This window comes from Oncorhynchus keta, unplaced genomic scaffold (assembly GCF_023373465.1).
Source record: "Oncorhynchus keta strain PuntledgeMale-10-30-2019 unplaced genomic scaffold, Oket_V2 Un_contig_6933_pilon_pilon, whole genome shotgun sequence".
Lineage (NCBI taxonomy): Eukaryota > Metazoa > Chordata > Actinopteri > Salmoniformes > Salmonidae > Oncorhynchus > Oncorhynchus keta.
Genome location: NW_026289154.1, coordinates 11 through 17,768, shown reverse-complemented (window position 1 = coordinate 17,768; position 17,758 = coordinate 11). Strand labels below are relative to the sequence as shown.

Here is a 17,758-nt window from a genome sequence, read left to right as displayed (position 1 = left end):
TACCATGTTGTTGTTAGGTTGTGTTGCTACCATGCTGTGTTGCTGTCGTGATGTGTGTTTTGTCCTATATTTTTATTTTATAATCCTAGGCCCCTGTCCCCACAGGAGGCCTTTTGCCTTCTGGTAGGCTGTCATTGTAAAAAAGAATGTGTTCCTAACAGACTTGCCTCGTTAAATAAAAGTTCAATAAAACAAGCATGTGATCTTGTTAGATTTTGACTGATCATCATCATCATCCACGAGTGTTTGTGATCCCAGAGTCAGCACTAATCACGGACTCAGTTTGTGAAAATGCTTGTTCGCTCGTATTCAGTATATTCTTCCATTCAGCGTACGACAGCTGGTTGCCACGTCTCCTCTCTGGAGCCTGATGTATGTCTGGTAATTGTCTTGTTTGTCTCTCGTAGTAGCTTTTCTGTTTAAGCTGTCTGTTCTTCAGCTTGGCGTGGATTTGAACGTTCCCTTCAGGAGTCAGTAGGGTGGTAGAGGTTGGCAACTTGGACTTCAGTCGTCTTCCCATTAGTAGAAGGGGCTGGTGATAACCCTATGCCCTCTAGTGGTGTGTTGCTGTACTCCAGTAGCGCTATGTAGAGGTCACTCTTTGTGCCTTTTTAAGCAGGTTCTTGACAGTTTGCACAGTTCTTTCCAACTGTCCATTTGACTGAGCGTGTCCTGGACTGGAAGTTGTGTGCTCGAACTCCCAGCAAAACATCTGAACTTGGCGCTTGCATATTGTGGACCATTGTCGGAAACGACAACATCTGCTATGCCATGCCTGACTAATCTAGACTTCATGGCTGTGACGACACATCTGCTCGTAGTTTCAGTCCGTTTGGTGAGCTCTGGATATTTGGAGAACTAGTCGACACAGAGAAGATACTCTGAGATGTTGTAGTGAAACAGATCAGTGTCGATCTTTTCCCACAGTCTTTCTGGTGGACTATGTGGAAGCAGTGGCTCTCGGGTTGCTGCTCTTGTTGGCGTTACAGACAGCGTACTGAGACACAATGTCCTCAATCTGGGTTGACTAACCTGTCTTCAATCTGGGTTGACTAACCTGTCCTCAATCTGGGTTGACTAACCTGTCCTCAATCTGGGTTGACTAACCTGTCCTCAATCTGGGTTGACTAACCTGTCCTCAATCTGGGTTGACTAACCTGGTCAATATAGAATGTCTTTTGCACTTTCTTTGCACTTGCCTCTTCCCAGGTGTGATTCGGCACCTGTTCAGCATTTTCTTGTCTCAGTTGATTTGGTACAATGAGTTTTGCGGCTTTGAACATCAGTCCTGATGTATAGCTGATTTCCTCCTTGAAAATGTCCAGCATGGATGGATTTCTTTGGGAACCACACTCTTTTCACTGGGCCATCCACTCATCGTTGTTACTCCCAGCAGTTGCATTGTGGGATATTCTACTGTTGCTTTCCTGAAGGCTTGTAGCTTCTCCTCTGAGATTGGCAGCGGAGGTGTTATCCAGTTTACCTCCAACTCCTCTCCCAGCAGATCTTCGTGTTCGTTGAAGTTGGCTCTACTGAAAGCGTCTGCTACGTGCATTTCTTTGCCTGGCTTGTAGGTGACAGTGAGACTGTATCTTTGAAGTCGGAGCAACATCCTCTGCAGCCTTGAAGGAGTGTGATGCAGCAGGCTTCTTGAATATGCTCTCGAGAGGCTCATGATCACTTTCAACTTGTACCCCTCTGCCATACACGTACCGATGGAACTTCTCGCATCCGTAGACTATGGAAAGTAGTTCCTTCTGGATCTGTTGCATATCAACGTTGAGTGATGAGCCATATACAACAGCTCTACCATCTTGGAGTAGGACTGCTCCCATACCTCCTGAACTGGCATCTAGTAAAAGTAATAGGGGTTTATTCACGTCATAGAACTTCCATGTTGGCGCATTTTTTGCCAGTCTTGAGTAAAAAACAAAAAACTGTTCTTATGTTTTTGTTCCTAATGCCATTCAGTGTCACTCAAGTAGCTTTTCTGAGCAGAGCGTTCACCTCAGACAGGTTGGGAATGAATTTGGAAAGATTGGTGTAGAATGCACATGAATCTCTGCAGTGCTTGTTTGTCTTCGGGTAGAGGCAGCTGCACCACGGACCTCACGTTCTCATCATCTGGTTTCAGACCACTGGCCATTAGCATCTGCACCACGGACCTCACGTTCTCATCATCTGGTTTCAGACGACTGGCCATTAGCATCTGCACCACGGCCCTCACGTTCTCATCATCTGGTTTCAGACCACTGGCCATTAGCATCTGCACCACGGCCCTCGTCTTCTGGTTTCATGTGACCAATATACTTTATCTCTGTCATTACTATTTTACATTTCTTCCTGTTTAGTTTTAGATTGTACTCGCTCGTTCTGTAGCAGCTTGACCAGTCTGCGGTCATGTTCCTCCTTAGTTTCACCACAGACCAACAAATGATCGATGGCGTCGACGACTCCATCCAGGGCTTCAATCATCTGTGCCAAGGGTCTCTGGAACACCTCAGACGCAGATGAGACACTGAAAGGGTAAACACACAAATCAGATTACATTGTTTAATAGTCACATGTACAGGGTTGCAGGTGTGATTGCAGGGTACAGTGAAAATCTTCAGCTTGGAGCTCCAACATGCAGGACTAAAGTGAAATAGAATAATGACAATGGTCCTAAATAGAATTGAAGTAGAACTATTGGGCATGTTGAAGTTACAGATCTTGGAACTTCTCGAAGTAAAGTTTAATCTGTCAGAACTCTTGGTTCGCGGCCAATACAGAGAATATCTTAGCGTTTGGCATGTTGGACACAACTTCTCAACAGTGAGCAGTTGGTATTGTTCCTGTTTGATCGCTTTGTTTATTTTATTATTATTATTATTTTTAAATTGTAGTCTTCTGTCAATGTATTTTTGCGTTATATATGCGGGACCACAGTAAGACTAGCGGTCGCCATTGGCTAATGAGGATCCTAATAAATCACGTCAAATCATACATATCCGGATCGTGTTAGGTTTGTCCACAGTGACCATACTACTAACCCTGTCTGTCAGTTCTGTTTGCTTAGTGATTCACTTCCTTGTGTCCGCTTCTGTTTAGTTCCTCAGCGATCTTGTCTTTGAGAGGAACTGGAACCTTTCTCTGGGTGTGTTCAACTGGTGGGTCTAACTGTATATGACTGTATATGACATGGTCCTGCATGCATCCTAGACCAGAAAAAAACAGATCTTCAAAGTCTTCAGTATGTCAATATCTTTGAATGTGATATTTTGTTTTATATATATTTTTTATTTCACCTTATTTAACCAGGTAGACAAGTTGAGAACAAGTTCTCATTTACAATTGCGGACCTGGCCAAGATAAAGCAAAAGCAGTCGACACATACAACGACACAGAGTTACACATGGAGTAAAACAAACATACTGTCAATAATACAGTATAAACAAGTCTATATACAATGTGAGCAAATGAGGTGAGAAGGGAGGTAAAGGCAAAAAGGCCATGGTGGCAAAGTAAATACAATATAGCAAAATTGAATGGTAGTTTTGCAATGGAAGAATGTGCAAAGTAGAAATAATAATGGGGTGCAAAGGAGCAAAATAAATAAATAAATAAAATACAGTAGGAAAGAGGTAGTTGTTTGGGATGAATTATAGGTGGGCTATGTACAGGTGCAGCAAGATGAGACAAGGGGGACTTTGCAGATGACATGGGAGCCAGTGGGTTTGGCGACGAGTATGAAGCGAGGGCCACAACGAGAGCACAGGCCGCAATGGTGGGCAGTATATGGGTTTGGTGACAAAACGGATTGCACTGTGATAGATTGCATCCAATTTGTTGAGTAGGGTATTGGAGGCTATTTTGTAAATGACATCGCCAAAGTCGAGGATTGGTAGGATGGTCAGTTTTACAAGGGTATGTTTGGTAGCATGAGTGAAGGATGCTTTGTTGCGAAATAGGAAGCCAATTCTAGATTTAACTTTGGATTGGAGATGTTTGATATGGGTCTGGAAGGAGAGTGTTATGTGTTCTGTTCACCATGCTTAGTTGTAGACATTGCTGGAGCATCTCTTTCAATCATCTGTAACTCAACCTTGTGTCTATGTACTATGTACACACCGATTCATGACCCAACGGCGACATCTGCTGGCAGTTTTCAGTTTTCAGTTGGACTGCTTCAACTTTTCTCTGTCCAAGCGAGTTAATAATAAATATAATATATGCCATTTAGCTGACGCTTTTATCCAAAGCGACTTACAGTCATGTTGTGCATACATTCTACGTATGGGTGGTCCCGGAATCGAACCCACTACCCTGGCGTTACAAGCACCATGCTCTACCAACTGAGCCACAGAAGATATTACTTTGCATTCAGCACGTGTCAAGCTTGTATGTTACATCTTAGTTGTTTATTCTCAGTCCATTTATTTTTGTCACCGTCCATATCTACTGACACCTTGGTTCGAATCTTGGCTGTATCACAACCAGACGTAATTGGGAGTCCCATAGGGTGGCGCACAATTGGCACCAGCGCCGTCCGGATTTGGCCGGTGTATGCCATCATTGCAAAACATTATTTGTTGTTAACCGTCTTGCCTAGTTAAATAAAAGGTTAAATTTAAACAAAAATATATATCTGATGTGACAACTTCAATGTGTTTTAATTTTCCAGTCATCTCAACTTCAATTGTGCCTAGGAACATACTGTCATTCTCCTCACTGCTCAACGGTGTGCATTATCCTCGGTTGGCTCTAATATTCTTCTTCTTTTGGCAGGATTTACATACTTGACCATAGGCTGGGCATTTTCTGTGCTCATGCTTGCAACCACATCTATTGCAATTTACACACATGTTTAGTTCATCTTGAGTTGCCTTTACTCTGTTCTTCTTGAACCTCTGCAGTACTGATACTTTTTATATGGTGTACTTCAACTTCCTCATTGACCATTTTTACCCGACTGGACGTGATTTTACTAGCACAACACACAATATCTTTAGCCAATGTGAGATCTGCCTCTTTCAACAGCTTGTCTCTTTTTCTGTTTCAGCGTGGCAATTGTCTTTCTCGCCTTCGGCAAATTCAAACCTGTTGCATACCTTGATTGCCTCCTCTCCCGCGATGTCTACAACGTAGCAGATTGCACTTTTTCCTCCTTTTCAGCAATGCCACTCGCGGTCAGAAACAATTCAAACTTGTGTATCCAAATCTTCCAGTCTTCAACAAAAATGTCCTTGTAGACATGTCCTTGTAGACAAGCTAGATGTTGGTTGTAACAGAGCCATCTTCTATTTTTCGCGGTTTATTCTGACACCATGTTATGTTGTTACAATATTAATGAGCCGGACAAAAAAAGTACAGTATCTCCAAAGTTATAAAAAAATCTAGTATCTCTGCCCGTGCCTGTTTACCACAGGGTCATTGCTATCCGGGTTCCCTTGGACGTCCCTACCACGCATTGAATCTGTTAAATGGTTATGGTTACGTTAGGGGTTTTAGAGTAGGGACAAAGATATTTATAGCCCCTTCTGTCTGTGTTAGGGACGTCCCAATGATTCCAACACTGACACTTGCCACAGAGGCTAGTAAAGCCAATGAAAACAACCTCGGGAGTTTAAATGTCCGTTGAGCAAACCAACGCTAAAATGGGGGAGAGAGGCTAGGGCTGTATTTGAAAATGTATAAATTATGCAAATACAAAACATATTAGCAGTTTCTATGATATTACCATAAATTCCTGATATCAATACAACGTTTGATATATACACTAAACCTTTACTATGAATTTCAGGATACGAACGTTTGACTTAACCCCCCCCAACCATTATCATGTTGGTATCTTCCCATGTCAAAGTTGACGTGCTTTACTGTCATGTCTTTGTTGCTTCAATGCTAGCAAGTCCAGCGCGAAAGTGATTGAGCACAGTTGTTTTTAAGAAAGAAATAACAAATTCAACAATTTCTGTAATAGGTATGTATGCATTTGATTAATTACATATAATTTGTATTCATTTGATAACGAACCAGCTCATTGCTAGCTAGTAAAGTTAGCAAGTCATTCATCCATGCTAATTAGCGAAATAGCTAGCTAGCTTGCTTGCTAACCAGTGAATAGCTATGCTATCTTGACTATCCATAATGACTTTTAATACGCCAAATCCAGTGGGTTAGCCAACATTGATGTTGATTTTAAGTATACTATAGACGAAGTCGGAGTTAGAATGTGTGTTGGCTGTTTACTTTGTTGACAAAGCAGCGCTGGTTGTCTGCTAACGTAAGCTAGCTAGCTGCCAAAGCGCCTCTAACTACTTGTCTAGGACAAATATCCTTTTTGAGTTCTCGCCCCGATACACTGTTGCTAATTCTACAAAGCCAGGCAGTTTACAAGAATGATGTGCTATATCCAAATCAGAATATTAATGTCTCATCAACATGAATATTGATCTATCTAACAAAGTAAATCCAAGATGGAAGAAAAGCTGTATGGATCAGTGCCTGTCCCCTCGGAATATCTTCAACAGTGGTGAGTTCTTACGCCGTCAAAAACAAGAAGCCCAGGACATTTTGAACGAACTCCCTCCTTCATCCCCTGAATGGCAAAATGTTATGAATCTGAAATAACAGCATGTTTTTGTTTGCTTCTGATGGATTGTGCTATCTGAATCACCTAAATGCTTTGAATTGAGTTTACCACAGAACGACCTGTCTTTACTTGCAAGCCTAGATAATTGTAAGACTGAATTATGAGGACGAATTGTGCAATTGATACTATCAACAGTTATGATAAAAGTGTGGGTGTGGGGTGTGTGTACACCCACACTGGCCAAACCCAGATGGCGATGGGCCAATTTTGCACATACAGTCTGCATACACACACACACACATATATATATATATATATATATATACATATCACATATAGACTGGCTTTCCAGTTCAGCGTCATCTAGGTGATACCATGCAGGTGCTGTGCTTCCTCAAACTGTTCAACATGCAGGTGGTATAGGCAATAACAGGTTGCTTCTATGCTGTAGAAGCTGTGTCTACTGTAAGCTACCATGTGAATATGGTGGAGGTAGGTCTACCTTTTCTGGACCTTCTGGTACCTTTGAGGAGTCTGGGATTCTGAATGTCCTCGAGGGCATGGTGTATTTGTTTCACAGGACTCACAAATATATTTACAATATTTATACTGGGGCTCTCACTGCAATATATTTTGGCTGTAGAATTAATACTGGGGGTTCTTTTCTTTTGTCTTCCTTGTACAGGATTCAGTCAGCTCAACAGCTTCAGGCTCTGCAGGGCCAGTATCCGGGCATCAACCATCACCACAGTCCTCACCCTCACTACACAGAGGAAACAAGAGAGGAGAGAGTAATGACACATGCACATATGGCTGTCAATGATGAGCTCATGGCTCAGCAAGAACCTGCCAACTTAGCGAAAGGTACCCTGCTTCTTCATTCCCACAGAGCTGTATTCAATAACAATAAGGACATGATCCTCAATGTATTGCTTGCCCAATGGATTTGAAGTTGATTTATTTGTGAGAGAAGTGTTCTTTTTGATGCATTTCCCCACAGATTAAAAACAAATGTAAAACAAGTGTAACTCTTGTTTTTGTCGCACTGCTTAGCTTTATCTTGGCCAGGTTGCAGTTGTAAATAAGAACTTGTTCTCAACTGGCCTACCTGGTTAAATAAAGTTGAAAAAAAAATACTTCATCAACAAATTGTTTGGAAGGTTAACAGCAAGGTGATTGGGAGTTCTCTCTACCTCTTGCAGCTCCAGCGAAAAAGCGAGGGAGAACAGCACAACCAAAGGAACCCAAGCCACCCAAAATTCCCAAGCCCCCCAAGGCCAAACCGGGCCCCAAGCCCAAGAAAGGCAAGGAGGGTCAAGAGGCTGACGGCACGCAGGAGAAGATGGACGAGACCGTCCAGAAGGTCAGGAAGAAACGAGACCGATTCAAGGGCATGACGGAAGATGAGGTCATGAGCAGAACTCTGACTGACATTCTTGACTACAACTTGGACTATGTCATTGTGAGTTCTACCTGTTTGTCACTTTATGCCAGACATTATTATTATTATTATTATTAATGATATGAGACTGAAAATCGAGCTACTCATTTGTTTCCAGCTGCAAAATGTTTTCTGTTGCAAGCCCTAAGGCAGTGTTTCCCAACACTGGTCCTCCAGTACCCCCAACAGTACACTGTTTTATTGTAACCCCGGACAAGCACACCTGATTCAACTTGTCAACTAATCATCATGCCCTCAATGAGTTGAATGAGGTGTGTTTGGATACAATTAAACTGTGCACTGTTGTAGGTACTGTAGAACCAGTGTTGAGAAACACTGCAATAATGAACACAACCCAGTTGCATGATGTGAATCTCTCTGTTCTAGATTGGAATCAACCCAGGTCTGGTGGCAGCCTATGTTGGACGATGGTTCCCTGGCCCTGGAAACCATTTCTGTAAGTTGCTTTAGTAGATATTTAGTCTTGATTTGGTGTGTGAACAGCTGTCAGGAACTCTTATTTTGAAAATATTTTCTATTTTTAGTCTGCGCTTTCATTATCTCGACACCGTTTATGAATCAACTGAAATCGCAAAACTTTAAATTCAAGGCATCGTAACTGCAATGTTTTCCTATGCTTAGGGAGCAGAGCATTACAAAGTTGACCTCAATTTCAGAAGAATAATGGTACGACAAATTTAATGAGAACATGTCCTCATCAGGGAAGTGCCTGTTCTTGTCTGGATTCACTGATGAGCAGCTCAACCACATGAGTGACACCAGCCTGCCAGCGAAATATAAGATCGGTTTCACCAACATGGTGGCAAGGACAACGCCTGGAAGCAAAGACCTTTCAACGTAAGCTTAGGAAGAAAATAATCAAATCCTTAAGTCAGTCAGCAATGTGCTGAGAGATGACGAGTGAGACAATAGAGTATATGTCAAACAGTGGCCACACGGCAACATATAAATGGAATACAGTGTTTGACATCTTATGTTAATTCACAGCAAAGAGCTACGTGAGGGTGCCTTAATTCTTGTGGAAAAGCTGAAGACGTACAAGCCTCTCATAGCTGTTTTCAATGGAAAATGTAAGTAGCCACAAAAACCCTGCTAGAGAGGAGAAAATGCCAGTTGCAAGACCTTTCCATTGAAATTCCATATTAAGCGTTGAAATTGTTTCTTTTCAGGTATCTATGAAATGTTCTGCAGAGAGATGTTTGGAAAAAAGCCCAAGAAACTTGACTTTGGTCTGCAGCCACACAAGATACCTGACTGTGAAGTGGTAAGGGCTCTGCTTCCTGATAGTCTGATGTGGTGCTCTGTTACCTGGTAGTCTGATGTGGTGCTCTGTTACCTGGTAGTCTGATGTATAAGACTTCCTGTTCGTGGTTTATTGGGGGTGTGGCTTTCAGTTAGTTAATTTTGGCCACCCATCCCATGAAAGTGAATGTCATTTCAGTGCGCTGCTTGCTATGAATTCTATATGATGGTGCATGTTTAGGTTAAGACACTGACAAGTAGAGCGTAATATCTTTATTTTTCTTTGGCGCAATCTGATTGGGTGGGCCTGACTCCCCAGTGGGTTGGCCCAGGCTTGTGCGGGTGATTATTAACCCCAAGAGTTGATTGACGCACCGGTGCGTCATAGTAACATTAAACAATGGCCATCTAAATCAGTTAGTTTAAGGTAGAAATCTTTTCTCTTTTTTTGCATTGGATGCGTCTCCATCCACCACATCTGCCGATGTGGAACTTCTGCATCCGCGGTAAAAGGTGGCAGAGCTAGAGCGGTATTTGTCAGACCATGAGACGTCCCGAAAATCACTTCTCACCAAAACGTATGTAGCATATTACTACCACTGTGTGTCACGGGACTCGTCTGAAGTCGGTACAGTCGATGTGCCAACTTTTTGTTTGTAGGGTCCAAACCACTTGGGTTACAAACTAATGTGACCCCACTGTTGAAAGGGGAGATTCTCACGAACACGATGGTGTTCTCCGTTTCTCTATGACCCCCATGGGACTCGTCTGAAGGTAACCTGGTACCAGCTTTTTTATTTTTATGAATGGAAGTATCAATCAAATCAATTACATTTATTTATAAAGCCCTTTTTACACCAGCAGATGACAGTGCTTATAAAGAAACCCAGCCTAAAAACCCAAACAGCAAGCAATGCAGGTGTAGAAGCACGGTGGCTAGGAAAAACTCCCTAGAAAGGCAGGAACCTAGGAAGAAACCTAGAGAGGAACCAGGCTCTGAGGGGTGGACAGTCCTCCTCTGGCTGTACCGGGTAGAGAGGAACCAGGCTCTGAGGGGTGGACAGTCCTCCTCTGGCTGTACCGGGTAGAGAGGAACCAGGCTCTGAGGGGTGGACAGTCCTCCTCTGGCTGTACCGGGTAGAGAGGAACCAGGCTCTGAGGGGTGGACAGTCCTCCTCTGGCTGTACCGGGTAGAGAGGAACCAGGCTCTGAGGGGTGGACAGTCCTCCTCTGGCTGTACCGGGTGGAGATTGAAGGTACCCAAAAAAGGGGTTAAATATGTATAAGAACTAAAATATTTCCTGAGCTTTCTTATCTCTTAGATCTAGGACAAACATATCAAAACCTTATTCCTTATGATACATTTTTAACTTTGTTTGCAGCTTTGTCTTTGTTTGCTGCCATATAAATGTGTTATTCAATTAGTTTCTCTGGGATATAGTAGTTCAAGCAACAACAAAAAAATATATACATACATACAGTGGGGCAAAAAAGTATTTAGTCAGCCACCAATTGTGCAAGTTCTCCCACTTAAAAAAAAAAGAAAGGCCTGTAATTGTCGTCATAGGTACACATCAACTATGACAGACAAAATGAGAGAAAAATCCAGAAAATCACATTGTAGGATTTTTAATGAATTGATTAATGAATTGATTTGCAAATTATGGTGGAAAATAAGTATTTGGTCACCTACAAACAAGCAAGATTTCTGGCTCTCACAGACCTGTAACTTCTTCTTTAAGAGGCTCGCTCCTCTGTCCTCCACTCGTTACCTCTATTAATGGCACCTGTTTGAACTTGTTATCAGTATAAAAGACACCTGTCCACAACCTCAAACAGTCACACTCCAAACTCCACTATGGCCAAGACCAAAGAGCTGTCAAAGGACACCAGAAACATAATTGTAGACCTGCACCAGGCTGGGAAGACTGAATCTGCAATAGGTAAGCAGCTTGGTTTGAAGAAATCAACTGTGGGAGCAAATATTAGGATATGGAAGACATACAAGACCACTGATAATCTCCCTCGATATGGGGCTCCACGCAAGATCTCACCCCGTGGGGTCAAAATGATCACAAGTACGGTGAGCAAAGAACCACACGGGGGGACCTAGTGAATGACCTGCAGAGAGCTGGGACCAAAGCCTACCATCAGTAACACACTACGCCGCCAGGGACTCAAATCCTGCAGTGCCAGATGTGTCCCCCTGCTTAAGCCAGTACATGTCCAGGCCTGTCTGAAGTTTGCTGGAGAGCATTTGGATGATCCAGAAGAAGATTGGGAGAATGTCATATGGTCAGATTAAACCAAAATATTACTTTTTGGGTAAAAACTCAACTTGTTGTGTTTGGAGGACAAAGAATGCTGAGTTGCATCCAAAGAACACCATACCTACTGTGAAGCATGGGGGTGGAAACATCATGCTTTGGGGCTGTTTTTCTGCAAAGGGACCAGGACGACTGATCCGTCTAAAGGAAAGAATGAATGGGGCCATGTATCGTGAGATTTTGAGTGAAAACCTCCCATCAGCAAGGGCATTGAAGATGAAACATGGCTGGGTCTTTCAGCATGACAATGATCCCAAACACACCACCCGGGCAACGAAGGAGTGGTTTCATAAGAAGCATTTCAAGGTCCTGGAGTGCCTAGCCAGTCTCCAGATCTCAACCCCATAGAAAATCTTTGGAGGGAGTTGAAAGTCCGTGTTGCCCAGCAACAGCCCCAAAACATCACTGCTCTAGAGGAGATCTGCATGGAGGAATGGGCCAAAAAACGTTTGACCTCTGTCATTGCCAACAAAGGGTATATAAACTTTTATTGACCAAATAGTTATTTTCCACTATAATTTGCAAATAAATAAATGTAAAATCCTACAATGTAATTGCCTAGATTTTTTTTCTCATTTTGTCTGTCAAAGTTGAAGTGTACCTATAATGATAATTACAGGCCTCATCTTTAAGTGGGAGAACTTGAACAATTGGTGGCTGACAAAATACTTTTTGCCCCACTGTGTATCTATATATACAGTGCTTACTGAAAGTATTCGGCCCCCTTGAACTTTGCGACCTTTTGCCACATTTCAGGCTTCAAACATAAATATATAAAACTGTATTTTTTTGTGAAGAATCAACAGCAAGTGGGACACAATCATGAAGTGGAACGACATTTATTGGATATTTCAAACCTTTTTAACAAATCAAAAACTGAAAAATTGGGCGTGCAAAGTTATTCAGCCCTCTTAAGTTAATACTTTGTAGCGCCACCTTTTGCTGCGATTACAGCTGTAAGTCGCTTGGGGTATGTCTTTCAGTTTTGCACATCGAGAGACTGAATTTTTTTCCCCATTCCTCCTTGCAAAACAGCTCGAGCTCAGTGAGGTTGGATGGAGAGCATTTGTGAACAACAGTTTTCAGTTCTTTCCACAGATTCTCGATTGGATTCAGGTCTGGACTTTGACTTGGCCATTCCATTGTAGATTTTGCTTTATGTTTTGGATCATTGTCTTGTTGGAAGACAAATCTCCGTCCCAGTCTCAGGTCTTTTGCAGACTCCATCAGGTTTTCTTCCAGAATGGTCCTGTATTTGGCTCCATCCATCTTCCCATCAATTTTAACCATCTTCCCTGTCCCTGCTGAAGAAAAGCAGGCCCAAACCATGATGCTGCCACCACCATGTTTGACAGTGGGGATGATGTGTTCAGGGTGATGAGCTGTGTTGCTTTTACGCCAAACATAACGTTTTGCATTGTTGCCAAAAAGTTCAATTTTGGTTTCATCTGACCAGAGCACCTTCTTCCACATGTTTGGTGTGTCTCCCAGGTGGCTTGTGGCAAACTTTAAACAACACCTTTTATGGATATCTTTAAGAAATGGCTTTCTTCTTGCCACTCTTCCATAAAGGCCAGATTTGTGCAATATACGACTGATTGTTGTCCTATGGACAGAGTCTTCCACCTCAGCTGTAGATCTCTGCAGTTCATCCAGAGTGATCATGGGCCTCTTGGCTGCATCTCTGATCTGGTCTTGGTAGATTTGCAGTGGTCTGATACTCCTTCCATTTCAATATTATCTTTTTGTATCCAAATCCGGCTTTAAACTTCTTCACAACAGTATCTCGGACCTGCCTGGTGTGTTCCTTGTTCTTCATGATGCTCTCTGCGCTTTTAACGGACCTCTGAGACTATCACAGTGCAGGTGCATTTATACGGAGACTTGATTACACACAGGTGGATTGTATTTATCATCATTAGTCATTTAGGTCAACATTGGATCATTCAGAGATCCTCACTGAACTTCTGGAGAAAGTTTGCTGCACTGAAAGTAAAAAGGGGCTGAATAATTTTGCACGCCCAATTTTTCAGTTTTTGATTTGTTAAAAAAGTTTGAAATATCCAATAAATGTCGTTCCACTTCATGATTGTGTCCCACTTGCTGTTGATTCTTCACAAAAAAAATACAGTTTTATATCTTTATGTTTGAAGCCTGAAATGTGGCAAAAGGTCGCAAAGTTCAAGGGGGCCGAACACTTTCGCAAGGCACTATATATATATATATATATATATATTTTTTTGTTCATTAAAGGGGTCCTAAAATGTAAAATCAAATTGCTAAATGATCCATAGTATGACCATCTTAAAACAATTCCACATGTCGGCTTAGACTTTTTAAAGAATGAACTATGATCATTGGGCATACAGAGGAAGTACAGTACCATTCCCCTTTTTGAAATGACACCGTATAACCCTGCCCTCTCCCCGACAGGCGTTGTATTTGATGCCGTCGTCCAGTGCCCGCTGTGCCCAGTTCCCCCGTGCCCAGGACAAAGTGCACTTCTACATCAAGCTGAGGGAATTAAGGGACCAGCTCAGGGGCGTGGCCAGAACAGACGACATTCAGGAGTTGGAGTACACCTTTGACCTGGGACTGGCCAAGGGTAAGAGAACGTACTGCAGAGTGCTCTGAGTATTCAATTACATTTACATGAAAGCACATCAAATGTCAATTATTATTAAAAGGTGAATTTTAAAATGAAAAGCCATCACAGTTCTGCCCAGTCTCATGACCTTGTTCATCTGAGTGAGCTGTATGAGAACAGTCTTGTTCATCTGAGTGAGCTGTATGAGAACAGTCTTGTTCATCTGAGTGAGCTGTATGAGAACAGTCTTGTTCATCTGAGTGAGCTGTATGAGAACAGTCTTGTTCATCTGAGTGAGCTGTATGAGAACAGTCTTGTTCATCTGAGTGAGCTGTATGAGAACAGTCTTGTTCATCTGAGTGAGCTGTATGAGAACAGTCTTGTTCATCTGAGTGAGCTGTATGAGAACAGTCTTGTTCATCTGAGTGAGCTGTATGAGAACAGTCTTGTTCATCTGAGTGAGCTGTATGAGAACAGTCTTGTTCATCTGAGTGAGCTGTATGAGAACAGTCTTGTTCATCTGAGTGAGCTGTATGAGAACAGTCTTGTTCATCTGAGTGAGCTGTATGAGAACAGTCTTGTTCATCTGAGTGAGCTGTATGAGAACAGTCTTGTTCATCTGAGTGAGCTGTATGAGAACAGTCTCATGACCTTGTTCATCTGAGTGAGCTGTATTAGAACAGTCTCATGACCTTGTTCATCTGAGTGAGCTGTATGAGAACAGTCTTGTTCATCTGAGTGAGCTGTATGAGAACAGTCTTGTTCATCTGAGTGAGCTGTATGAGAACAGTCTTGTTCATCTGAGTGAGCTGTATGAGAACAGTCTTGTTCATCTGAGTGAGCTGTATGAGAACAGTCTTGTTCATCTGAGTGAGCTGTATGAGAACAGTCTTGTTCATCTGAGTGAGCTGTATGAGAACAGTCTTGTTCATCTGAGTGAGCTGTATGAGAACAGTCTTGTTCATCTGAGTGAGCTGTATGAGAACAGTCTTGTTCATCTGAGTGAGCTGTATGAGAACAGTCTTGTTCATCTGAGTGAGCTGTATGAGAACAGTCTTGTTCATCTGAGTGAGCTGTATGAGAACAGTCTTGTTCATCTGAGTGAGCTGTATGAGAACAGTCTTGTTCATCTGAGTGAGCTGTATGAGAATAGTCTTGTTCATCTGAGTGAGCTGTATGAGAACAGTCTTGTTCATCTGAGTGAGCTGTATGAGAACAGTCTTGTTCATCTGAGTGAGCTGTATGAGAACAGTCTTGTTCATCTGAGTGAGCTGTATGAGAACAGTCTCATGACCTTGTTCATCTGAGTGAGCTGTATGAGAACAGTCTTGTTCATCTGAATGAGCTGTATGAGAACAGTCTTGTTCATCTGAATGAGCTGTATGAGAACAGTCTTGTTCATCTGAGTGAGCTGTATGAGAACAGTCTTGTTCATCTGAGTGAGCTGTATGAGAACAGTCTTGTTCATGGTAACAGTTTGTTTGTTCCATAGAAATACGTTTATTTAATTTTGTGTTTTCTCCCCCTACAGAGGACGCCAAGAGGATGGCGATTAAAGAGGAGGCGTACGACCCGGGCTATGAGGCGGCCTTTGGCGGCGCATATGGCGAGGGTGGGCCGGGGCCTGAAGAGGGCCAGAGCAATGGCAACGGGCACTGTAACTTCTCGTCGGCGGAAAACACAGGTCAGTACAGAGATGCCTGGATGGACCTTAGAACTGGGATAAGCAGTAACTAGTTATATGGTATAGGCTCCCCACAGCAGGGTTGTCGATACACACACCTGCTGAGTACGGCTGGGTGGAGGACCGGAGGGGGGCGGGGCAGTGCCCCTCTTTTAACTCATATCTTTTCATGTTTTAACACCTGTAACTGTCATTATCTGCAATCTAGAGCAAAAAAAAGACCTGAGATGATAACATAAAGTAATGATTCTGTTCCATTCTTTGGGGAGAACCCTGCCACAGGACACGCATTAAAAATGGCAGTTAACACAAATGACAAAAGTATTTAAGCATCCTCACCTTGAAATGAGTAGATTCCAGGAGGTATTGTGATCCACACACTGGATGTGTATGTACCCTGAATACCTCCTCCCTGGACACTGTTACCCGTCTCTGTTGGAGAGCTGGAAGTAATGTGGCTGATATTCTAGCCAGCCCTTCAGAAGGCAACCATGAAGTGCCATATTGTGTATTCCTGTCCAAGATGTTCAGATGTTTAGGAGTGTCTCGGGGTTGATGTGGAATGCAGGGATAGTATACTATAGAAACACAGTCACATTGCTGTTGGCCTAAATAAACAAGACTGAATGATGTTTTGAATCCAACTAGCCAGCCTATAGAATATTTTGAATCTCACTGTCGAGCTAACTGGGACATAACCTGATATTAATGAGTCATTAATATTAAAGACTAGGAGTTTTCCTACCATTATACACTTTCTGTACCATACCGGGATATATGGTATTACTTTAAAGGGACGCTATTTGTGATGTTTTTTTACGCACAAAACAATTTAGGCATCATGGATCTTGATCCAGGAAGGGGTTGAATATCTCTGTTCTAACCAAGAAGCTTGATCTTACCACCTAGACACTTAGCTAGCAAGTTAGCAAAACAAAATGCATAGCTGGAGCCCTGAGATGGATATCATTTGTTTGACACATCTTAGATAGTTAACTTGTAGTTACAAGCAGTGGCGTAGCACGCACCCCCGTGAGGTTGGGGGGGGGTGAAAATCATACCTTCAGTAATACCCTGGTATACTGTATATCGTCCAAGCCTATTAAAGAGTACGAGGATTGCTGTGGTCTGTAATGTACCTAGGAGACACATGCCAGAGACTACAGATGAAAAATGAGCTATCCCGCTAAATCTGGTGCAATGACATGTCATACATGGTCCATGACAAGTAAACAATAAACACCAGGGACAACCGTAGTCAGCCAGTCCAATAAACACCAGGGACAAACGTAGTCAGCCAGTCCAATAAACACCAGGGACAACCGTAGTCAGCCAGCCCAATAAACACCAGGGACAAACGTAGTCAGCCAGTCCAATAAACACCAGGGACAAACGTAGTCAGCCAGTCCAATAAACACCAGGGACAACCGTAGTCAGCCAGCCCAATAAACACCAGGGACAAACGTAGTCAGCCAGTCCAATAAACACCAGGGACAACCGTAGTCCAGCCAGCCCAATAAACACCAGGTTCAACCGTAGTCAGCCAGTCCAATAAACACCAGGGACAACCGTAGTCAGCCAGCCCAATAAACACCAGGGACAAACGTAGTCAGCCAGTCCAATAAACACCAGGGACAGCCGTAGTCAGCCAGCCCAATAAACACCAGGGACAAACGTAGTCAGCCAGTCCAATAAACACCAGGGACAAACGTAGTCAGCCAGTCCAATAAACACCAGGGACAAACGTAGTCAGCCAGCCCAATAAACACCAGGGACAAACGTAGTCAGCCAGTCCAATAAACACCAGGGACAACCGTAGTCAGCCAGTCCAATAAACACCAGGGACAACCGTAGTCAGCCAGCCCAATAAACACCAGGTTCA

At 42.9% G+C, this 17,758-nt stretch overlaps 1 protein-coding gene across 1 annotated transcript; it reads left to right on the top strand.

Annotated features, from left to right (window-relative positions):
* Positions 1-5,623: 5,623 nt before the first annotated feature.
* On the top strand, positions 5,624-15,921 carry LOC127926125 (G/T mismatch-specific thymine DNA glycosylase-like; the record flags this gene model as incomplete). The annotated part of the gene is made up of 10 exons (XM_052511506.1): positions 5,624-5,962; positions 6,449-6,514; positions 7,260-7,438; positions 7,777-8,036; positions 8,403-8,472; positions 8,738-8,873; positions 9,024-9,106; positions 9,206-9,300; positions 14,039-14,210; positions 15,724-15,921. Coding segments are annotated over exons 2-10 (1,249 nt in total), but the record flags the coding sequence as incomplete, so codon positions are not given.
* Positions 15,922-17,758: the final 1,837 nt, after the last annotated feature.